The 25,735-nt window shown below is 37.8% G+C and overlaps 2 protein-coding genes across 3 annotated transcripts in view; one reads left to right on the top strand and one right to left on the bottom strand.

Moving 5' to 3' along the window:
* Window positions 1-25,735, top strand: part of LOC134744533 (axoneme-associated protein mst101(2)) — a 169,676-nt gene that overhangs the window by 1,183 nt on the left and 142,758 nt on the right. Inside the window, exons 2-4 of one of the 2 annotated variants that reach the window (XM_063678339.1) lie at window positions 9,714-10,188; window positions 13,426-13,539; window positions 15,575-15,655. In XM_063678339.1, the coding sequence (XP_063534409.1) occupies window positions 9,823-10,188; window positions 13,426-13,539; window positions 15,575-15,655 (561 nt within the window). In that variant the 5' untranslated portion in view covers window positions 9,714-9,822. Of the gene's footprint in view, window positions 1-9,713; window positions 10,189-13,425; window positions 13,540-15,574; window positions 15,656-25,512; window positions 25,528-25,735 lie in introns of those variants that run through there. The other variant, XM_063678340.1, reaches the window with a different exon arrangement.
* LOC134744888 (uncharacterized) lies at window positions 10,456-13,011 on the bottom strand. The gene is made up of 2 exons (XM_063678834.1): window positions 11,539-13,011; window positions 10,456-11,091 (listed from the first exon to the last, which is right to left on the bottom strand). Exons 1-2 carry the CDS (start codon window positions 12,784-12,786, stop codon window positions 10,456-10,458), a joined length of 1,884 nt encoding a protein of 627 aa, XP_063534904.1. The 5' UTR covers window positions 12,787-13,011.

The raw sequence follows: 25,735 nt of genomic DNA, 5'->3' as shown, positions 1-25,735 counted from the left end.
ACGCGTCATCCAGTTCTGTGGTTTTAACTGGTTTTGGATGGACACTTTTCATATATAGAGACTGACATCCTTTCTATACCATCCATAATACTCACTAGAGAAAACATTGTCTGTGTTTCATTACTGAGCGCTACCGCATTTAATTTTGCCGCTAGGGGCGCTAGTATAGATGGAGGTCGTTCAAAATGTCAAATGCATAGAAGTTTAGGGGGTTTCAAGGATTTTTATCGGGAATTTCCACTCCTTATTCATAATTCTGGTAAATCTTTGTCCATCTTTGATTAATCTTGGTAAACAATAGATATAGCTCAATAAATGTTAGTGGTTTAAAAAAGTTCCAACTAAAATATAGTTGGTCAAACCAAACTGTCAGTAAATAAGAACAAAAAAAAAACATACCCTTTTCTTTTCTTTTACCAGTGTAAGACAAAGATAGTATGACTCTCTCTGTTTGTGTTTATGATTGAAATGAGACAGTCCTTTGACAAACTATATATGCAAAATTAAACAGGACCGAGACCAGACCTTATTGATTTTATTAAAATATGGATAGAAGCATTTTGAGATCTGTTTTTCTGGCCCTACATCTACAGTGGCGCCAACTGGTGAGCACAAAAACGATAGACCTTATTTTTTGCCTGTAAATGTTGCTCGTAAACATTTTTCTGCAGCAAAAAACCTTTATTCATACATAGAGATTTACAGTACAGGGTTAACTAAAATCATTTATAAGTTTTATAACCCAATGATTTATTATAACTCAAAATATGTTATAGGCGTTCCAAAATTGAAGCGCTTACCTTGTGACAAATTGCATTGTTATAATAACCCAAAAGCAAACCCACCTACTTTTATTAAGGAACCAATTCATCACGTTGTTCACGTCATTTAGTTGTTCGTAAATTTAACTTTCAGCAGAACCAACATATCCGCAGCAGAATATGCTGCTAGCTGTATAGGTACCTACCTATCTGCTAAATTTACGCAGGTATTGAGGTATTTATTATCTTGTACATCGATGCACGTAAAATTATATGACAAGCTCTTTATACCTCTATACATATAAGATCTTGTCATATATTATAAGCAATTTGCTGTGCAAAGTATTATTGCCGGTAACTGCATCTTGGTTCCATATTCCATAGAGCTAGTAACAAAATAGAACTTTTAATATTCAAGTAATCTGAGTTTAGAGATCCCAACTACTACTCCGCAAAACCGTTAGTGTACTATTAGAAAACCTGGATAAAAAATAAATAAACATGGTTATAGAATGTAAACAAATCAATATCATTGGTTATTTTGGTGCATAACTTTCGTCACTTAATGGCTGTAAAACGCGGGAATTCATTTGTTTTTAGCGAGCCAATGACCTGATTTCAATAAAGACTTGGCTTTAGTTTCTAAAGATCCGTCGGTCAAAACAAAATAAATCTTTATTACATTGTTTAGTGGCAGGAAGATCTGTGGATTCACTAATTAGCTGAGAGAAAGAATTCATTTGTGTTATAAAGAGTTTATTTAGGTATCTACTGAAAATACATTCAAAGAAATGTTAGCTATCAGTTCGTTATAGATACAGCGACAATAATGAATAGCGTTTTGTTTCATATGGTGGAAATCTATTAGGGAAAGGTATTTTCATTTACTTATACTTAAAGCTCGAAATAAATTAAAGTCTATTGGCATTTGGCGTCAGATATAAACTTTCAGTTTATGTCGAACACTAATCGGCCGTTAATAAAAATACACAATAGTAATAAAAATGCTGTGACTAGACAACTGTAATAGTTTCTATTGAACAGATTTTAGTAGAAACTCTACTAGAGAATGTCACTACGAGTTGAAAGCGCTCTAAATCATCAGCAACGATTAGCATTCCTTTTGTAAATATAAACAAAAGCTATGCTGTAACTGCTGTAAGAGCGTTCATGTGAAAACGCTCTAACAGCGACTGGCGGAAATTATCAATAATAGTAAAGTTGCGTGACGTTTACTAATACAAAACCAATACAGGGCGACGACCCCTCTTTACTTTGTTTATGGGGCGACCTCCCTTAGCCACTACTGAACCTTTTCTGTGTCATAGAAACGCTGGACACGTGGTAAGGAAACCGCCTTCCGAGGATTTGTAATATTGGATAAGTATTTGTAAAATTGGATAAGTGAGTAATGAATCCGGTTATGAGATTTTCGTGCGTGTATTTTGAGTAAAGAATTTGTTGTTGTTCTATTTTTCAAGCTGTGCCATTTTATAATTGATAATTGATAATATTGCATTCGCTGCATCGAATATTTTCAGGGTTCCGTACCCGAAGGGTAAAAACGGGACCCTATTACTAAGACTCCACTGTCCGTCTGTCCGTCTGTGTGTCACCAGGCTGTATCTCATGAACCGTGATAGACAGAGTCCGACTCGCACTTGTCCGGATTTTGGTTTGTTTTCAAAGTCAATAATCAAATCAATAAGTCAATAACAAATATACTTACAACACCATATAGGCAATTTGTTTAGTCGTATGTTAGCAGTTAGATTCGTATAAGAAACAAAATTTCATAAAATAATTTCCTGAGCTAACTCTATTTTTGTGACTTAATTATTTTAACTTCTTAATTATTTTCCCTGTCACACGTTTTTAAATAAATTGCGTGTCTGTAAAAATAAATACGAAGAAACTCCAGCCATAATAAGAAACAATAAGCCAGAATAATAATCTTTGGATGGAAATAGCCTGACACCACATACCGTTGACGAGGGTGATTCTGGTAATTGCGTTCAAAATGTTATAGCTTTCTGGTTTTTATCACTTTGACTAATAACCCCGTTACCCGTTGACCACGAACGCTGTAAAGAGTTCGAAACGTCGGGATGTATTATAAATTCAATATACGCGATATAATCCATTTTCATAGTTTTATTTCACTTTGACTAATGTTTTTTTATGTTGACATGCATCTTTTTCTGCGGGATCTCATGTGATACTGCATGATATATCAGATAGCTTTGATAAATTTGATGCGACTGATTCACACGGCCTACTGCAGGAATTGGGTACTTACTATTTACTAAGTTTAGTAGGTATTCTGAGCATACTATGTTCTGCACTCTTTTGGGATGCAACCGAGAAACCATTATGATGAGGAGGACATTGCAACAATGATTGACTTAACAAGCCTACTGAAAAGCTAAAAACATGCGATTAGTAATAATTCAGTGACTTTCCCAATATTTAGGTAATTAGGGCGTAGCTAGCAAGAATTCGCGTTGGAATTAGTCTTTACGAAAGCCAGTTTAGTTGTCAAGCGGACCCCAGGCTCCCATGAGCCGTGGCAAAATGCCGGGATAACGCGAGGAAGAAGAAGAAGAAAGCCGCTGTCTTCCAAGTTCCAAACCTATGGGGTTTCCCATAGGTTGGTTTGGTTTGTCTTGCTAGCTAATTGAGATTTGAGAATTGAGCTGATGGAGATCAAGGATCTAAAAAGTGGAATAAAGCAGGATTCCCTAAACGTGCCTAAACTGTTACATCGAAACTTTGAACTTGGAACTTTTTGAGGAATTTCGGAGGCCATATTGTGTAAAATTTGGCGATCTCTCTTTGCGAGCCATCAGATTGGCAGATTTGCGGACCAAATTCCGCCCCTGTTATAAGGAAGGAGAATGCAAACCACAAGTTTGACTGACAAGTCCGCCTAAAAGTAAAAACATGCATTTAGCGTTTCGCGTGGCCTTGCTCCGACGCTCCAGCGACTCGCTCGTAAATCGACCGCTTTGGCATCCAGCCATAAAATATTTAAAGGAACTTTGAAGGCCAGCGCTTCTGTTGCTTTTTGAGCCTGAGGTACATTAGTGAACTGAACGGTAGGTACTCTAGGCTAATAACATTGTTAACTCTAGCTAAAGTCAAAACTAAAGCTCTATTCAATATATTAGGGGTTTTAGTTCTGGTGACGAAGAGGTTGGTTTTTAAATCATGATCGGACTTTTAAACGCACTTCGTGGTTTGTTGCTTTGCTTTTCTGCAACTTTGCTGCTTTTTGCTCTACAATCGTTACCGGGCTCTTCTAATGTCTCAATCAATTGGGGATTCCGTACAACCAAAGATAGATCCGTAATAGATGGATACAGTCTAAGGAAACAACGTGCCTCGAAAATCAAGAAAATTTGATTCTCGATCAGAGGGCGCTACTAGCTTTGGCCTACTGTCGTATAGATGGCGTTGACGGTTTCGTTTGTTATTTAACAATTTTAACGCATATCAGTGAAAGAACATGGGTCAAAATCATAAAAATAATTAAAGCAAATAAAAAAAATCATTTATCCATATTTAAATACATTTTATCATATTATTATAAATCTTCATTTTTTGTTTTAAAGTGTGTCGACAGATGGCAGTGAATTTACTGTGGTTACAAAGTCTACTATGACAGTACCGCTCTATCTTATTATATCCTCTTTGGTACAACTAATATAAATGTACAGATATATTATACTACTCTTTGATGTACAGGGCGCAGCAACGCAAAGATAAATCTACATGTAAAAGTATGAAGAGTTCACCCCACCTTTATACTCTTTCACTGTACCTTCATAAACGAACAAGGTACAGGTAGGAACAGGAATGTGTTTGTTTAGTTTGGTTGCCTAGAAACAACTAAGGGGTCGACGCTCGACCACAACCAAAGTATATAATACTCACTAACCACAACACTCAATAAAACACAATTTTAAATGCGGCCTTTAATCGCACTAACTATCGCAAACTGGACCATTTTGTTATGAGGCCAAGAAAATAGTGTAATCATATTTCGTATTTTTTATCCTACTTTATTTACTAGTAAGTCTTGAGTCTAGTAAGTATGACTTGCCACAAATTATAGTCCGACAAGAAATTGAAGAAAATTATTGAGGGCGGCACTTCTACGTAACTGACACATTTTTAACGTAAAATGCTTAAACATGGCAACAATTTAGTATGGATTTTTTTAGTAATACCTTCAATAATACAATAATACGATTGGGCTTTTTTTATGTGACGTGTAAACCATAGACAGTTAGAGGGGGCTATGCGAGCAACGTCATGCTACTTGCGATGTCATGTCATAAGTCATAAGTTGTGACAAAAAAACTCGAATAAGGCATGGAATAGAATAAGGCTTTCAGTTGCAGAAGGAAAACATTATGTAAGATGAGATAATCCGTTTAAATATAATTTTATATGGGTTGAATTATTTAAATCATCTTTGTAGAGCGCGCAGAGAGTCCCATAACAATCATAGCTAAAGATAATAACATAACATAACGGTAAAGTTTAAAACCCTCTTCTCTTCCATTTATACTTCAGAAATGCAGGAAAGAATCGAAGTTTTTAACAATACTTCAGCATCAAAGTAGGTGAGGTAGGTATCTAGTCAATCGCAGTTCAGAATCTCAACTTCTACGCGTTCTTTTCTCTGAATATTGCAACATTACTTATAAGAAATTCTGGCAGAGTTTGCAAGGACGATGTCAGTGGGTGTCTTCTAGATAAAATTGCACTGGGATCGTCATGCTCGTCACGGATATTTCGGGACCATTCATGATCCCGTCGTAAAGACACTCATCATTATAAATACGACCGATCGGGAAGCTGAAGAAGAATTCAGAATTCTAAAATATCATATCAATTTAATATCATTATGAGTGACAACGGCGAGTTGTCAGAGGGCATACCTACTGCGAACATCGGAAATTAAAATTTCGTTGTGTCTCTTTCACTCTTATATTCGATAGTGTCCGACCGAAGTTTCGATTTCGGTTTCGGCATGTTTCGGAATAAAAATCATGTTTCGGCTGAAAGTCCTGTTTCGGCCAAAAAACTGCCGAACCTTTCAGCCGCGCCGTAGCCGTAGTACCTAACTGTACAGTCGAAATCAGATATATCGAAGCGGCCAAGGTGCACATAAATATCTGAACACGCCTCTATTGTCAAGGCGTTAGAGTGCGTGTTCAGATACTGTGAACATCTCGGCCGCTCCGATATATCTGATGGCGACTCTACTTTCGGAATTACCCAACAGAAATTTTGGTTTCGGCAGGTTTCGGCTTAAAAATCACGTTTCAGCCGAAGAGGTTCGGTTTCGGTCGGAGACTATATTCGAGCGATAGAGAGATTAGAGAGGCAAATAGACAAACAAATGATCGAAGTGGTGCGTAATAGAGCCTCAGCAATATGTAGTCACACGCTGACAATCATATATTAAAGTTTTAGAGTATGTGTAGGTATTTTCACTGTGTTGTCTGTAGCCTACTAGATACCTATATTGAATTACAATGAAACCAATTGAGAGCACACATGCCAACTCGCTTTATTACTGATATTTAGGTACAGCTAGTCATCTATTAGGATAATTCTGGTGCTAATATATTTAACATTGTTACATTTCTCACTCCGGTTTTCTCATGAATAGCTTTTAATTTATGGTTTGTTCAAATTATTACATAGTATTAAAATACTAGCTATATCTGCGGTTTCGCGTAGTAGGACATTTTCATTTATAGTTTGTCAAAGGACTGTCTCGTTTCAAACATACACAGATATAATCATACTATCTTTGTCTTACACTAGTACTAGCACCCAAAAGAAAAGGATGAGTATAGTTTTTTTTGTTCTTATTTACTGACAATTTGGTTTGACCCACTATCCTATTCGGATATTCCTCCACTATGGTTAAAACTTAAAAAAAAAACAGAGGCGTGTTATAATTTTACCTTTTTTGATACGAAATCCCTAAAAAATAGCTTCAGTATGTCTCAAGATCTCTACATTTCAAATTATATCAAAATCGTTTGTTCTTGAGGTTCTTGAGGAGGTACTTCCTATTCAGCAGTGGACGTGTTTCGGGTCGTATAAAGACTCCTAAATTGCCGCTCTATTTCTTCATTTTCTTCATGATTGATGATAATGGGCGAGCCGCCGGTCCAAATGTATAGAAGCCCATCGCGAGGGGTAGACTTGGGCCAACTCGGGCTAAGCTACTTCTGCGCAGATTCGCAATGACCAAGTGTGGAGATGTCAGCAAAAAAAAAACATATTTCTATGAATTATGATGTTTCTTATGACACATCCACTCTTTATCACGTCAAAGTTAGCTTAGTCCGCATAGGTCGCAGGTGGACCTCTGTAATTGTCACGATTGCACGCGTCCTTTGCGCTTCCTTATTAATTTCGCTCTAATTCCTGCGCTTGCGCCGTCGACTGCACATTAACCGCAACACACCTATTGTGGATCGTATCTCGTCGCAGTAAGGTTCAAGGATTGTCAACTAATTATCAACGGTGGTATTACGACGGGTTTAATTGTCGCTGTTGAGGACTTGCGACGAAAATACCTACTATAATTAGTACGGCACATTGTTGCGGATTGAGATCTAATTTTGAAGGGCTGATAACCTATGAGTATAATGAGGTATTTAGGGCAATCGTTTTCATAAACTGTTAAAATTTTCTTTTTTACACTCGTGTATTGACACTTCTTCTTGACTGCAGTGAGTTTATTTATACTTAACCACACATATTGGGAGGTGAAGCAAATAGCAAACACGAGTCTGTGAATGTAGAAAGAAACAGAGGGTCTACCGCTAAAAACGAAAATTAGAAATTTCGTTGTCTGCCTCCCTAAACTCTTCCATCGTGCGATAGAGCGAGAGGCAGATAACGAAATTTTGATTTTCGTTTTTCGCGGTAGACCCTCTAACCACTCGCTATTCACCTCATAATTTGCCTCGCCACTCGCACGAATGTGTAAATGTGGGGTTTGAGTATGCCTAACATGCTTACTTCTACCATGTCATTCTTAATCGGTTCTCACTCACTTCTGGAAGACATGAAACACCTGTGAAATGCCGAAATGCCTCCAAAAAGCTTTCATCATAATATCATAAATCCTGTTTTTACAAAAAATATACCAGTTATTAAGCTAGAATTTGAGCTAGATACATATCATATTGACCAAACTGCTCATTTAGCCATTATTTATTTTAGTAAGTACAATGGCAAACATTGAGAAAGGGCGTGACAGCAGTCATTTGAGTAATGATGTCACTGAGCCCCGCTCAAATGAGCACTACTTTTATTCGCGGCTATGACGCTTTGGATATTTGGGGCAAACCATCGGTGATTTGGGTTGGAGCAAACCAATATGTAACCACAGAATAAGTAATAGTATTATCATATGTAACTACGCCAAAGAGATGATAGCTTTAGTGTTGTTTGTTTTAGGATTACAAACCTATTTGTCAAGAAACATAGTTATAACAGAGTACATGCAATTAGGGCAAATTAACGGTCGTAATGAGGCCACTTACACCTTTATTAATAAATAAAAAGCGATACAAATCATACAAATGTAACATTCTTATGGAAAGTTTCTTAAAAATCTGAATTGGTTTATTTAGTAGATACCTACAACGTCTTAATATCTATAGCTGCACCTATTGCGCCTGTGCAGAAGCCTTACATACACAAAAACTAAAGACCAATGTAGCGCATCCCGCTTTTTGATTATCAGATGAAAATATCGTTCATTCCAATTACAATTCTCATTGCTATCTTGAGCCAATTGAAGCACAATATCAGAATCATCATATAGGTATAACCAATTGGTAGTTTGAGTCACGGCTGACGGGAACAACCCACAGTCTTCCTACATTTGTCTCGCCATGACCCACTCGTATCATCGTACCGTCATGAACCCGACAATGATGCGGTATTATGTAGAAATATTTACTCGTACGCTGTATGATTTATTGCAATAGGAAAGTAGGCAACTATTTTAGTTGAAATAACATGAGCAAAGAGCAATGCCTATTAAAGCATAGCGGAATGCTTGTGTAAGTACATAAATGCTTTACGAAAAGTTTTAGAGATTACCTATAGTTACGTCACCGTGTTAGGTAGTTAGGTCGCAAGTAAATCTAAAATAAAAGTCAACAGAATGTAAAGGAAATATATAGGCCTTTTTTATTGTTCTTAAAATTCGTATATTATCATTGCCTGAGATACGGGATTATTCCTAGTTCAGGCGCACGTAACAACGAACGTAGTAATATGTAAAAGTGCACGCTGTGCACGCATAATGTATCATTAGCAATAAGGTTTTATCGATAAATTATTCTTATTTTTCGTGTCGTATGTGTCGATACTTTCTGTCATTCGTTTCATTCGCATCTCTAAGCAAAACCAAAGATAGATATAACTTCGTAATAGATGGATACAGTCTAAGGAAAAAACGTGCCTCGAAAATCAAGAAAATTTGATTCTCGATCAGAGGGCGCTACTAGCTTTGGACTACTGTCGTATAGATGGCGTTGTCGGTTTCGTTTGTTATTTAACAATTTTAACGCATATCAGTGAAAGAACATGGATCAAAATCATAAAAATAATTAATGCAAATAAAAAAAATAATTTATCCATATTTAAATACATTTTATCGTATTTTTATAAATCTTCATTTTTAGTTTTAAGGTGTGTCGATAGATGGCAGTGAATTTACTGGGGTTACAAAATTTACTATGACAGTACCGCTCTATCTTATTATATCCTCTTTGGCAAAACTTATTATTCAAGTTATCGATTAAACCAAAGGGTGTCCCAAGTAGGAATACTATAAAAAATCCCAGATTTAATTTGAATGATAAATCTCATCCATCACAATAAAATTCTGTTGTTTTCCAGAATCCTCAACGCAAACGAACCACGCAACGAACGTCACAGTGCCCGTCAACACGAGGCCATAACCGCAGACGCTCGAGACGCATCCGACACGACACGGTGACGTCACGACATGGCGTCCACCGACACCTCGACCTCCAGCACCGGCCCCGCCGCTGAGAAGCGGACCGTCGACGAGGCGTTCCTCAACAGGCTCAAGAACCTCGTCGAAAGGCTCCGGCTCGAAAACGCAACCTTGAAGAAGTCCCTCGACACCGAGCGGAGCGGAATAAGAGGACTGAAGGCCCTCCACGAAGCAGCTATCCGAAACTTGAAGACTGAACACAGAAAGAAGGAGGAGTTCCTAGAGAAGCAAATCAGAGTACCCTCGAAAACAGAGAAGTGCGAAGATGGTAACAGATTAGCGGATTGCAAAAGATTAACCATCGAAATTCAGTCTTTAAAAGCAGCTAACAAAGGTCTTCAAGAAAAAGTCAAGGTAAATTGATAGTTTATTTTTATACTTTTAATCAATAGTAACTATAGTAAGCCAACTACTTCTTAATACATCGAGTCATTCATTGCGTTGTGTAAGCCCTGTAAGCTGAATGATTAATGATTAAAAACAGTAGGTGAATGATTAATGATAATAATAATTGATTAACACAATAAAACGAATTAGAATCATCTTATGTTCAGCATAACGTCCAGACGCACCAAGAGTTTGGAACCTGGCTTGGGTGCCGGGGTAGAATATAAATAATAATTATTGCAATGAGTATATCTGCACTCTTGTGGCTTTGTGTAGAAAGAGTTCTACTATAAAAAATATTCCACTAATCACGTAACCTCCGAATAGGACAAAAAACACTTCTTGAAGATTGTGCAAAGTTAATGCCTTCCGTTCTTTATTATTACCAGATAAAGCGTTGCCAATTTTAGAGTTAACCGTGAACTCCTCAGTTTTGACCCATTGCTGTAGGATTCCTCCTTGGAACAGATAGTGAAGTTTTTTATCTATTACTGGCAGGTAAGGGCTTCCATAGCGGAGCCCGTAGACTATCGAGCAGGGTAAAGGACACTCTAACATTGTATGGAATAGGGGTCTGCCATCTTTCAAGTTAGATGTTTTTCTGCTTATGTATTTAGCATCGCTTTGTCTTAAGAGAACTGCGTACTGAAATTGGCGCTTATCAATAAATGCTTTTATTTTCTTATCATTAAATGCCTCGATCCTGTTCTGGACTTCGAGTTGTCGTCTGTATTCCGGGGACAAGCTAGTATTGAAGAGTTGTAGATGTCTATTGTGAATGCCAAGTGTTAAATTGCTCGCTAGTAGTGCAGCCGACGTGTCTATTTCGGGCTTGTATCGCGGATATGTTATCGCTGACGTTAAGATTCCCTGAAAGCAACACATTCTATTTTAGGGATAAAATATAGGAGTATGTAATAACATAATTTGCGGTTTGCCAGATTTTGTATGAAAACTTATATTAAAGTAAAGAACCTAGTAGGTACTATCTAGCAAAGTACCTAGTAGGTACTTTGCTAGGTAGGTACTACCTACGAGGGATTTCAACGTAGTTATCTAAACACTGATTTTTAGCACAGGATTGCGAAAAACGTTAAAATCATGTCAAGTATTATCTTGTAAGTAGGTAGGGATAGAGGTGGCAGCTTGTTATTATTTTAACTAGTTTTCATGGAAATAAGCTTATTTTAGGACGAAGTTATTGCTTATGGCTTATGGAATGTGTCATTTGATGCTCAATTTTAGACTTCTTACCGAACTAGATTAATTAGTAAACTGATTTTGTGTGAACTGTAGTGAATAAATCGGGATACTTACGTCGATAGCACAGTCGATTATCAGCGAATATAGGATGATGATTAGCACGACTGCTCTGAACACTGGTCCCAAGAATTTGATAACGACTGTCTGTCTTATGAAGCATTTTACTAGTTCTATAACAGTCGTTGCGGTTGATTGTATATCTTTCGGAGCCCACCATCTGATCTCGACTTTAAGAACCATCAATGCTATTAAAAGCAGGAAAAATATGTTAAACATGAACATCAAGAACATATCCGTTGAGATCAATTTCATCGTTGTCATAAATGTTGACTGTGGACCAGCTTTCTTTAGTAGGAAACATAGGGCATCTTGCGACAGAGGGTAGGTCGTGTCGATATATCCGTAGTAGGAATCTTTAAGTATTCGCGAGTTCAGTTCAAGATCCGTGTAACCGTCCATGAGGTCGCGGGTGACCCCTGTGGCCGTTCCATTGTGCAGGAGGTCTCCCACCGTCTTTCCGTCTCGAGGTGCTAAAGCGTTGCATGAAGCGTTTAAGATACTTATCATAGTCGAAGTTAACCTCGAACTGCAATCAATTTGCGCAGAGTCGTCATAGATGTAAGGCGCTCTAAATACGCTCAGACGAAGCTCCCTACCATACAAATTTTCGTATTGACGGGACAGCAAACTACCGATATTTTTTTCGTTTGATACATCTATGATTTGATCAAAAAACGGATTGTAAGTGTACATCCTCAAGCATTCAGACCACAGTACAAGAATTGAGTTGGGTATTCTTTTACTCCAACATAGTTGGAAATGCTGTTTCATGGCATAGTGGAAGTAGCTGTCCATAGTCACTTCTACGTTTATGACAAAAATTACTACACTTCTCGGTTTAAACACTCCTGTTTTACGTAGGGTGTATATTACCAAATCACTGTTTTCTACAGTTAGTTCGTTGGACGTCACAATATAAGCTGTTTTTCCGTGTTTGTCGATTCTGGGTTTCGTTTCGCTGTTATTGCTGTTAGGGCAACCATCTAGGAGCAATACCGGATATCCATCGTTATAATTCTCAGTGTATTTCAGTATCATGTTCTCGAAATAAGTGAACTCGCAAAATATTATAGTGAAAAACCATTGACAGAAAGCGTTATAAATTTTATCGACGACTAGAAAAGCAAAATCAGCCTTTTCACTCGTTTCGCTGTGGTACGCTTGAACTTCTTGAAATAGAATGGATGGATTTACGCATAGTGAATGTTTTAGCAGTAAAGCTATACCGAGAACTGTTAGCATTTTACGAGAGCGGCTGCGGCGTGGGGCAAGACACTTGACACTGCAGGTTTTAAGGTCAGTTTTGTATTATGAGGGGCGTTGATATGGTATCATTAAGCGGAATGTCAGCGCTGTTCGACAGCATGTCAATTATCGCTGCAAGGAAAATATTGGCTGAGGCAAATTGTGTCACCAACAACAAATAAAAATGTGTAACTTCATCAAAGTTGTAATAAAGTTGCTTTTGATGTGGACGGATAATTACAGCGTTGAGTATAATGGCAGAGATTTTTGAACACCGATAGCTATAGGAAACGTTCTATCAGGAGTAGGTACACTTAGGTAACTAAACGTAGATAACCATCGTTTAGTTATTATACCATTATTTGGTATTGATGAGGTATCTATATCGTGTTTTGAGTAAGATCCAAATCATGTTCACAGCTTTTTCCTTGATTGAGAAATATAATTATTAAGTATTAGCTGATGTGCAGTAAGCTGTTAAAATAGAGGCTACGTGTCTATCTTATCTTCCTAACTTGGCAGTAAGGAATCGGCGCGACATCCGTAGGTACTGCAATCAGACTAGCAGTACTAGCACCTTTTAGAAATACTGTGTGGTGCACTATTCGGAAAAAGGCCTATGCTTTTGTGTTGCAGGTCGCGCAAGCGGCTGAGTGCGCCCGCGCGGCGGAGCTGCGCGCGCAGGCGGCGAAGTACGCGGCGCTAGAGCACGCCGCGCGGAAGGACGCGCGCGCGCAATGCCACAAACTGGTAAGTGTGAGGTGATACCTGAAGTGCACACCTCTGCCGCCCTCAGACGACGAAGCACGCTGCGCGAAAAGATACAGTAATGCTACACCTTCTTAGGGCTTGTGGTCAGAAGACGTCGAAAAACACTGACCAAAAAAAACTTGACCTGCTGCCATATTTTTGTTTTTAAACCAGACGCCAAAAATTTCACAAATGTATGGTCAAGTCAAACTGCCAGCATTGGGAAATTCTTTACCATGGCATTATGGTTGGAAGTCGTTGCGCTAAAAGGTATACCTAGTAACGAATCGAAAAAACGAAACGAAGAATAGTGTACTTATTGTTTTTTACTTTTTTTTTAATGCCGGTAACAATTTAAGACATTCGTTTTGTCAATCCCCCCTTTTAAATATGTATCTCAAAAATGGTCTATATTTACTTATTAAAGTTTTTATTACCTACACTAAGTACCTACCTAAATCAATTCACTTCGGGAGAACTATTATATAATCTGTGCTTCGGGTCCCAAAATGATTGGCCTTCTTCTACATATAAAGAAATTATAATGATTCGAATCGATTTCCATTTAATCAATTACTATTCCGTCATTTAGCAGTGCCTTAAGTCCTGCCACCACCCCACAATTTTACCCATTTCTCGTATCTATCCTTTTCTCTCTTGTTAAAACGTATGCAATAAGTGTCCAATAAATGTTTTTGTCTCTGGCACACTCCAGCCACAGCAAACATCACGGGTGAACTGAAACCGTGTGGTTACACACAACGTTAATACTGTTAAGTGTTGTGAGTTAAACCGTTGGCTTTTAGTGATACTCTAATCAATGACGAATTCTAGTAAAGTTAACTAATTTTGATGTCTACATAAGAATGTTATAGGGGGTGAGCAATTTGAAATTTTAGGTGTGTAAGTGTAAGCTAACTCTACACAGACTGAAGTTTAAGTGCTAATATAAAAGTTATATTTTCCTACCAATTTGGTAGCATTTTAACACTGTCTCTACCACGTCTGTACAAAGATAGCTTGGTTCGACTTTATGAATATTATGATAGGTACTGAGTGTCTTCCTAATTATGTTAATTCTGCAAATAGGCTGTAATTGTAATTGTAAAGTACCTAATTTACGAAACCATCCATTCATGTGAACATTCTTTCATCGTCACAGGTCTACAGGATCTAGGTAACTATTTGTTGTAGATTGTAGATCGGGGTTTAATAATTATTCTAGATCTTTTTTAAGATATTTACAATGTTTACAAATATCAAAACGTTTGCTTAGGTTGATTTGTATAGAACTGTATCTTATGTAAAGATTTTTCAATTCTCAAATCACAAACATGCAAATGTGTAATTTTCACGGTTTATAAATCCTTCGTTGACTAGCGTATTGTGCCTAATTTGTAGTTGTACCTAACAATTTCACACTGATATAATTATACTAACGACAATCAGTGATTTATGGTAATTTTGGACTCAGTTACTAATTGCCCGATGCTGATTGATTGTTGGCTCAACTTTTAACGAAAAACACGTAATCAGTCCAAAAGTAATGGTCCTAAGGCGTTAGATATTAGTGTCATTACCAAGGTCATCTAGAGTAGAGATGCCACGACTAGTGGTTTTGGCCGAATACCGAATATTCGGCCGTACTCGGCCGAAGCGCCGAATATTCGGTAAAACATGACTACGAATACTTTGGAATTAGATCGATTTGTGTAATGTTATCCATTAATATTTGTTTATATAATAGGAGTTAACTGAAAACAGTGGATTTTAGTTAAGTATATCCAGTGGCCTGCCTGATGTTCCTCCGAATATCGCGACAAGTGAAATAGGCCCCTTAGGGCTTGCAAATTTCAATAGGTTCTCGTGGGGAAAATTTATCATTATTAGAACAGGGCTCTATGTAGTTTCATATTTTTTAGTTAGTACTACGACAGTAAAGTACTTTCTTATTTTACGTTACGAAATAAATGGATACAGAATACTTTATAGCGCCTATCAAAAAACTAAGAGCAATGTTGTTGTTTGTACACAGCTGGAGGAAATCAAATCGAAGGAGCGAGTTATAATGCAGCTGAAGAGAGAGGCAGCGAGGGGAGCCCAGGACAGCACACAGGTAAGTTTGAATAAACTATTATTTTATAAACTACTGAAATGTATAGAAACACTAAGAAAATAGATAGGAGTACAAAAAAATTAACATTAAAACGTGATAAACGCGGCTGTTTACAGCAAAGCATATTTAGACGTTGATCAGAATCAGAACGTGTTCAATTGGTAACAAGTAACAAGCATACTATACTTCGCTTTTGACAGATGGTTTTAAGTACCGATGCCAAAGAGTGGTGTTATAATAATATTTGACGCCAAAATGTCTGTCTGTGGCATAGTAGCTCTCAAACGGATGGCCCAGTCGACTAGGTCTTTTTACGTGTAAACAAGTTTCCTGACCGTGGTTCTTAGCTAGGTATGTTTGGTAAAATCGATCCAGCACTTTGAAGAGTATCAGCTCTTTTCCAAAATTTTGTAAGGTGTTTTTGATGTAAATTTTTTTTTTGCCAAAATGCGTTAAGGGGTTTTTAAAATTTGTAATTTAATAGTTATTGTTATTATAAATTATTTTATGGAAAAATTGGCAAAAAGTGTTACTACGTAAGTTTATGTATTTTAATCACAAAAAACAAGTATGTTAAAAAGGCACGCGGAGTAAACTGCAAGCAACCTTAAAGAAAAGGCTACATAAAGCTTTGGGCCTTGGTAGCAAAACGGAATATTACACATACTTTGAATAATGAAATCTATAGTAGATTGTGTTACAAGGGAGCAAAATGACATATTTACGGCGAGGGCGTACATTGAATCCTAAATGAAGCGAAAGATTCTATAATATAATCCCGAGAGTAACGAGGGATTCTAAAGTAGAATCCTGAGCGTAGTGAGGGATTCAAGTGTGTTACGCCCAAGATGGAAATAATTTTGCTATCATGTGACACATACTGCTTTTCACATCACCTATGAGTTAATTATGATGTTTAAAAATATTATTTAAACTAAAACAATAATGTGCAATTTTTTTTAAATTTTGATCCCTCCTAGCAGGGAAGATTAACCCCTTTTTCGAATTGGTGATGTGAAAATATAATTATATTTCAAAAGCAGGTACCTAACCAACGTACCGAATATCCTTCAGAACAGTGGTTGGTGTATGCTCGTTAAAACTTTCATGAGTGATTTTCTCTTATATGGAAGTTATGGAACGGCTTATTATCTTATTAATGAATATTGGAAAATAAAAGCTCGGCAGAAGTAGCAAAGTAAATATTATCTTGAAAATATATGTATGCGTAATACATTATTTATACATCTAAAATAATTGTTTTATATATGATTAAAATTAGTTGGTATATTCGATTGACATGACAGTTTACAATAATCTTCTATCAGTGGCCAGCAAACAGGCAACCAAACTCATTGGTAAAAAAACTTTCTCCAGAATGTAACAAACACTTTTCTGAAAACCACATCAAAATCGATTCAGCCAAACGCGAGATAATCACGAACAAACCTCCTTTTTTTTGAAGGCGATTAAAATGAACCAAAAGGTAACAGATCGGTAGCGCGGGTAGCGCCACCATAAGTATGAGTGCACAAAATATGTAATGCATTAAGTCATTTCCTCCTACCTTCTAAGTCGTGAATACAAATGCTAAGGGCGGTTGCATAATGTCCACCGTTTTGTCATACGTACGCTTTACGATTTCCAGAAACACTCAAACGCAGTGTTTATAGTTCTTGGAACACTAAGCTTTGGCTGTCCTGAGAACTGGTTGAGCCAAAAAGACGATCATGTGCGGCCTGCGGGTTATAAACCGAGGTAAACGGCATATGGTCTTTGTCATCTTATGCTTTTCAATAAGTTTGTGGTAAAATTTATGTTACTTAAAGTATATTAATATTGTGCCTTCGAGGAAACTTTGCTTGTGTGTACTTACGAGCTGTACGTCAAAAATAACAACATTCGATATTATTTTCTCTACCCACACACTTGTACTTTTAGCTTTTAGATACGTAATACCTACCTATAAGAAGTTTGAGATATAATTATACACTTTACATTGTGGCTTTACCACAATAGAAAAAGGAAGATTCGACAGTTATCGCCCAGATAATTAGTAAGTATTTAGGTATAAAAAACAACCCTAAGCCAACATTTTCAGAACCAACGCTCATTTAGGTGATCCTCTCATCTCAAAAAGTAACTAATTTTTGAACGAAAAAATCAATTGAAAGTTTCGTAATTCCCCCATTTCCGATGGGCCTTTATCCACATTGCTTACGAAAGTAACCAGTAAAAACATGTTACCCGATCACGTATAGTTTATGCTGGTTCTCAATCTCAAACAGTGAGCGGGACAAGCGATAACGTCTCTGCATTCTCAAATCGTGTGAATATGCCGCAGGCTGCGCGGGAGCAGAAGGGTTTTCTTATTCAAAAAAGTCACTCACTATTTTACTATACGCAAACCACTATAAACATGACCTTCGATTAAGTATGGTTGTTATAGATGTAGAGATCGACTTACACTAGAGATGAGTAAACAGACAAGTAAATTCGTTTTGGAAATAGGGAGTACGTAGCCCCGGGACGATACCCTAATCAACGTATTAAATAAAATCATGTTATTTAGGTAAATGTAGGGTTCGCGACATGCAATATATTCTAAGATACATGATATTATGTTAGGTTTGGTTGGTTTTAATGCTTTGTACGTTCGACCATTATCTACGTACGATAACTATAGTATAAGCGACCATATGTGGACAACATGAATTACTCGAAAAGTTAACAATATTCTCAAACATTCCTGTGATTTTCAGGATTAGTAATCATCAGAACATTTTACCGATCCGATAGTATCCTAAAAAAACAAAACCGGCCAAGTGCGAGTCGGGCTCGCGCACGAAGAGTTCCGTACCATTACGCAAAAAAACGGCAAAAAAATCACGTTTGTTGTATGGGAGCCCCAATTAAATATTTATTTTATTCTGTTTTTAGTATTTGTTGTTATAGCGGCAACAGAAATATATCATCTGTGAAAATTTCAACTGTCTAGCTATCACGGTTCGTGAGATACAGTCTGATGACAGACGGACAGACAGACAGACAGCGGAGTCTTAGTAATAGGTTCCCGTTTTTACCCTTTGGGTACGGAACCCTAAAAAACGAAAATGTAACCTAAACCTAGGTCTTGTTTGGATTAGACTGCTTTCGCCAAAAAAGTAGCATAGTTTCGAGACTCTACTGTAGGGGTTAGGAATAACCCAGGATTCGAACCCGCGTCCACAACATCAGTTTTCCAACAGATCCTGACTATATGATTGCTTAAAATACTACTGCTAAATGCTCAAACAATTGTTCACTGTTGGTAAGTTACGTTACATGTTATTTGCGCGTCATCGTGATACTGTTACCACGCATGCGTGAACTGCCATGCGAGCAGTTAGACTTAGCAGTTAGACAAGAGTACAGTCAGCGTCAGCGTCTACAGTAGCGGATGAAACTACACGTCAAACGTATTTGAGAGATATATATTATATGGTTTTATTAAAACTATTGGGTGGCTGGAGGCGCGTTGTTTTATCCCAGAGGTCAGCAAACTTTTTTGAAGAGGAGTCATCCGCTGTAGAAATCGCCAGTTTAAGGAATCGCAAGAGCCACTATATGCGTTTTTGGTCTAAAAACCCCGTAACCGAACCGCTGGCGCTGTTTCATGGTGACTGTACTTTATATTTGGGCGTTCAAAACATCATTGCCGGTGTAGGCGTTGCGTTAAATCACCGAAAAACCGTTGCAGATGATGTTGGGATGAAGGTGCACGTAGTTTTGTAACGATTGTTTAATAATGCTGGTACAGTTAGAGCTAAAGTACCACGCGAATGAAGACATCAAAAGGATTGCAGCCTACATTGTGCATTCTGTACCTCTGCCTATATCTAAGTAACCATAGGCAGTCAGGTGGGAACCGTGGGAGTCTATTTGATTCGGCAAAAAAATTGGTATGACCTGGCGATGAAGGAATTAAGAGTCCCCAGCAAGCTCGGTTCTCCATACAAACGTAGATACGCTCTCATTTTAACGCGTTCAGCGGCCGGCTATAGCCGTACTTGCCAATTCAGTTAAATTTTAAGATTTAAGCAGTACGGCTATCATCGTAAGTACCGCCGCCGAACGTGTTAAAACGACTTGCTAGATTGCTTTGAAACTTTGTACTTACAGATAAGTTATATCTAGTCCTGTAATTAGTTTATATAGTTTTAGATACCATAGTTAAAAAATACAGCGAATTTAAGTTTTTCATCGTAAGTACCGCTGCTGTTGTTTTTGCTCTATTTCGTTTGTTTTATAAACTGGAGCTATAGAAACTAATTACATGACTAGATATACCTCATGTCATTGTATGTGAAAAGTTTCATTACAATCCAACACGTAGTTTTAAAATGAGAACGATACTCCGTTTGTACGGGAAGGTGAAATTAGGCCGAGCTTGCTGTCATGGAAAAGCAAAACATACGGTAGGTATAGATTTCCGAGGACCAGCGAAAAAATAATAGACAAAGCCATATTTGGTAGTAAACCAAAACCTATTTCTATTAGCCTTATTTATTACCCACTTATTGTAGGTTTAGCTAAATTCTATATAATCCCGGATAATTTATTATGTTTAGTTTGCGAAATGTAATTTGCACCGATTTGCCTACGTGACCACTGTTTGCATACATAACGTCGAACACTATTTCCAGGTAGGGTATTTATGTATTATACTTTGCAATTGAAGAAATAAAAGTCAAGTACTACATATATTTATATTTATCCTTTATTGCAGACAACATTGGTCCATATACATAATAAGCATAACACAATAAGACAACAGTTGCAATTATAATAAGAATTAAAATAAAATTATAAAATTAAAATTATTAAAATTAAAATTATGTTAAAATAATAATAATAAATAAATCTTGACATTTAAATTTAATAGATTGATCATAATAATGGATACTGGTACTAATAATAATAGATTGATTAAATTCTGATTAAAAATAATACTAAAATTAAAATTAAAATTAGGTACAATCAGAATTGCTAATTTGTTTACCTCATTCACTGCTAAGCGACGCTTGGAGCGCTACGTCGTAGTTAAAGTATGGTTTTTCTCGAGAAGTAGATAGTCAAAATGCTTCGCAGAGGGGAAACGACAACGTCCCGTGATTAGCGCTGAATGGATTTGATTAATTTGATTTAACCAGTTCCCGAGCTGAAGTTAAGTATACCTAGTTAAAAAACATACAAAACATCACAATCTCATGTTAAATTAAGAGTCCGTTAAAGGGTTAAACAAAACGATTGTGTATATGTTAGCGTCTTTACGAGACATCTCCGTCATTATTTTACTAATTCAAAAAATTTTTGAACCCAGCCCAGATCAGATTTCTGGTATATTTTTATGGTAGTGACTGGAAGTCGGCTTAAAAGATAGAAAGTTAATTTGAATAAGAAAACACTTCCACAAGCCACTAAATCCCAAGTCCCAATTAGTCCGCATCTCTAATAGAGCACGGTATCGATAACAAAACACTTAACGTCAGGACCACACGTGATAATCAAAAGACGTGCCCTCTTCCCGAATGTTAAGCGTATCTATGGAACAATACTCTTCTTTTAATTAACTTAATAATTAATAGGTATAAGAAACAAACTTAATATGTATTCTTGAAACATATACAGTGGTACTACGTAAACGAAATTAATAACTAGCTTAAATCTAAAATAGGCCCTTGAGGCATTGTACCAAGGATGCTGGCGGCATTTCCCCGCTGTATCGCAATGCTGATACGTTGTGCGAGAAAGCCGCCAGCTCTTCGGTCACCAGTTACGTCAACCAGACGCTTCGCGATTTCTGCAAACAACTTATGCGCGCTGGGACCCCATGGACCTAGAGTTTCAACTCCAAATGGAACGAAATGATACTCTCTACCGAGGCTCTTATATTTATTACGTTTTAAAATTTCGGCGCTTTCCGCCGCTCCGCCCGCTTTTACATTAGTCCGTTGGAGGTGGGACGGTGCCAGTGTGTCTACGCAGGTAGCATCCCACACCAACATCCGTCCCAAGCTCCAAGGAACCAAGGACATCCCATCGGGCCTCTTGCCATCATCTCTGATAATGCCAGTCGGCTCAAGAAGAGCGGGTACATTGATGGTGGCAAGAGACCGACGGATTATGTCATTAAGCGACGCATGTCTTGAAAAACGGCCGGCACTTTTTTGACAAGATAATCCATGGTGTCCCAGTCGGTCCACGTCCGTGCCACAAGAGCATATGTGTGGCGTACACACCGAAACCCCGAGTCGCAAACCAGTCGCCAGTCTAAGGGAGGCCGGATCCAAGAAAGTACCAGTATTAGGCGAAGGATGGGCATGTAGCCAGTAACCCGCTTCCCGGGCTCCGACCGCCAAAAGCCTCGCGCGGTCTGGACCTGTACAGTTGTTTAGGAGAATATTGTAAGTTAAATCACAGTAAACATTATCCCAACTCCTTTGTGAATTTGGGTTGTCTGGAAATTGTTTTCCCGGGCAAGCAATTTTAAAAGCATTTTTGGCGTCCTCAAAGCCCGCAATCTCACAGTTTGTGGGCAAAGCCCTTAAAATATTTCCTATGAGACCAGACGTGCTATGAGTGGACGCCAAAAAGGCTGGGGAAGCCACACTGGAAATTTTGCGAATTCCTAAACCTCCAAACCGAATAGGGAGGGACGCTTGAGACCAGGAAGGCTCACTTAGCTGAATGTTTAGAATAGTCTCTAAACTAATTTTGATCAAATCATCTAAAGGCGACAATAAATTTTGATGTTTCCAAAAAGGACAGCAGCGGAGCACATATGTAAATTTAGGGACAAAAAGACAAAGTTTAAGAATCACAAGAGCATAATGAGGGCTAATTTCGAGTAAGCGATTCGTGTGACTTTTGAATTTAGTTATAGAGTTAGAAATATAACCGGGAAAAGATTCTTCGAATATAGGAGATCCCAGGAGGCAAAGAGAATACTTGTCTACTGATTTGATATCAGGAGCCAGATCGTCAAATTTGGGTTGTAAGTCTGCCAAAGAACAAGAAGGTTTTTGAATAAAGAGTTCACATTTGCTGAAATTCAGTTCTAAACCAATATTTTCGAAACTACTCTTAATAAAAGACAAATCAGAGAGCACAGTATTCACGTCGCCTCCTAGAGTTCCGTCATCTAAATACCAGACATTGAATTTTGATTTTAAATTTTTAATAATTGGATTTATAGCCAAACTAAAAATTGCTGGCCCGAGAGGGTCACCCTGCTGACAGCCAACCTCAGAAGATAATTCATGTGACTTGTACATTAATTTAGATGAGTTTGAATAGCAAAAGAAAAGGTAATTGTATAGCTCTGGAATTTTGTCCTTTACTTCTGTCAGCAAAGTGTCCCTACTAACCGAATTAAAAGCATTTTTAACGTCAATTTTGACTACAATTTCGCAATCATTGAGTGAAAGGTAGGTCCTTAGGGCATGGACGGCTGCCTCGCACCCACCTTTCGTGCCGAAACCTAGCTGTATTGGTTCAAAAAGGGACTGCAATTTTGATCTAACGTGTCTAACCGCAATTTTTGATGCCAGACGTCGTAAAGTAGACCCCACAGCAATGGGTCTCACCCCTCCGTCCTTTTTGGTTAGGGCGATCAGGTTTGCACCGTATAGAATAGGGAGGATTTCAGTGTTAATTTTGCCTGAAAACATAAAATTTACTAATTTAGTAAGGGAACTGATAAGCTGCACACCTGCGTCGCCCACGGAATGAGAAATTAGATCCTTCAAATGTTGGGGCGAGATCCCATCCAGGCCGGCCGCCGAACCGTTTTTGAAAGAAAATATGGCGTCAATAACGTCTTTGTCTTCGATTTGGAGGCAGGCCCGGTCAGATGTAGGTGGGGCAAACAAGTGTGGTACTGAAGGAGCTGGGGGATGTTTAGAACGTAAAGCCGAGAGGGTATCAGGAGTATCTGGCGATAGCACGTCATTTGTGAAAAGAAGACGAGCGGCACCTTTAAGATCGCCGTCGCTAATTTTACTTTCAATTAATTTAGTTCTATTGAAAGTGGATGAGGCGCATCCAGAAGGTCGAGAAATGTGTGGCATTGTATTCGAAACGCAATTGTTTTTGATTTTTTGTGTTAAAGAAATTGTCTTATCCTTTTTGGCATGAAGGGTTTTGAATGAAAAAAGGAAAAGATTATGCCAATCATCAATTTGATTATTTTCCACACATTTTATAATTAGGCCTGAAAGGTGATTAGCGACTGTGATCCTGGCGCCGCGCGGAACTCTTTTAACAACGGGCACATTATTTTTAAGTTCGCTAAGGTATGAATGGAAAGGGATGGAATTTGGTTGGTCAGAAAGGGGGGTGGTCAAAAAGGGTTGGTCTAAATTTAAAACGGCATCATTTTGGCTGATACAAAGACGGTGTTTTTTGGAAATATGAATATTGAGGCCTCTCTGCGTTTTAAAAGAGTTGTCGCATTGTACACAATTAAAATTTAGATATGGTGTGCCATCGCCTGATTGAGTTGCGGCATGCATCCACTTACCGTAACAGTATCTACAATAACTAAAGCACAAAAAACTTAAACACAAAATAACAGTATTCACTAAAAATAAAATTTATAGTTCGTAATAGACGTTGACGTCGGCCGTCAGGACGACACGACGTAGCCGTACAAGGCCGCAACGTCTGAAACAAAAAGATATGTTATTATTTGTTCAGTATTGGGCCTGCCCACACTATTGCACAGTAATCTGATGTTTTTAGATAAGATAAAAGCAGTTTCAGGCATCTAGAGCCATGTATAATTTGAAAAATAAGCCAAAAATATCATTGTGCAAAGTGACAGACAGAAGGTTGACAGCTTTTTTTTTAACAACAAAAATGGTACAATTAAAAAAGTTGAATATTGGTCAAGCGCGACTCAGAAAAACTTTCGGTTCCGTGAAAAATCTTTTTTTTTAGAATTTTCGCATGTTGGGTTTATGTTTTGTTTAATTTTTATTTTATTGCTTTGGTCGATAATCAGTTATTATCCAAGAAATTTAGTTAATTACTTACCTACCTATCCTTTTAAAAGTTTGCATAGGATAGGTAGGTAATAAAGTTTTCTCTGAGGGGATTTGAGAACACCATTTTGTTTATTTTGCCTTGTTCTTGGGTAGTTTTCTGCGTGCTGACCTCTTATGGTTACTTATAACTTTAATGTTTTCTCGGCGCTAGCCACGGCCTAGTAAAAGTTTAAGAAATATGCTGTGTTTTATTTTATTTACCTACTTTATTTGTAGTATGACAGTTGATGTTCCGATAATCTCAAAATTAAATAAAAAAATATTATATCAGTAGGCCTCACCTCAACGGCTCCTTTTACACGTCAATAGCAGACTAATAAAATCGTGCAGACGAACGGTTTAGGCCTCCCTATCGTTGGAATATGCAGGAGCGTTCGTTCGTTTTTCGCGGTAGGCCGTCTGATAGAGTCCCGTCGGTTCCTCTTTTTCACTGGACCCTAAAAAACATGCGGGATACAAAAAAGCGTCTGCGTCCCATTATCATCGGTGTGGTCGTGCGCTAACCGTTCCAGCGTTCCACGTTCAAACTGCCATCCACTTCCATACGGACTCTAGCAGTCGCGGCGCGCGCACGTTGAGACTACGCCTGTCGCCGCTAGGTGGGCAATCCGTGTTCCATTTTATTTGAAAATAACGCTCATCTCTACCGAGCGTTGACTCTAATCCAGTGAAAAAGTGTACTGTGACGTTAGTGTTAAGTTTTTAACTTTGTGACTGTGTACAGCCGTGTAGTCGTGATCTAACGCTGTGAGACTTTATATTTCGGATTTACTTTCTATCTCTGTAAGTACCCGTTTTATTGTTCCTGTTTATCTTATTTCTAGTGTTCAATCCAAATAGAAAGCATTTTTTGGAATCTTTGTGGATTAAGCTGTAGCGTTTATCATTATGTAAACTTCTTATTGGAATCTGCTTGGACTTTTAAATTAGATTTGATGATAATTAGCTACTTATGCCGGTGTACTGGTATTTGCTCTAATTTAGTAAATTT

This window comes from Cydia strobilella, chromosome 10 (genome assembly GCF_947568885.1).
Source record: "Cydia strobilella chromosome 10, ilCydStro3.1, whole genome shotgun sequence".
In the NCBI taxonomy this organism is placed as follows: Eukaryota; Metazoa; Arthropoda; class Insecta; order Lepidoptera; family Tortricidae; genus Cydia; species Cydia strobilella.
The sequence above is the reverse complement of the archived record's forward strand: the minus strand, read 5'-3'. Positions and strand labels throughout refer to the sequence as shown.

Bases quoted from the DNA above. Each gene is read 5' to 3' on its own strand.
- LOC134744888 (XM_063678834.1), bottom strand. From the start codon at position 12,786: ATGCTAACAGTTCTCGGTATAGCTTTACTGCTAAAACATTCACTATGC. The intron at 11,092-11,538 runs GTAAGTATCCCG...TGTTGCTTTCAG, and splicing joins TAATCGACTGTGCTATCGAC to GGAATCTTAACGTCAGCGAT.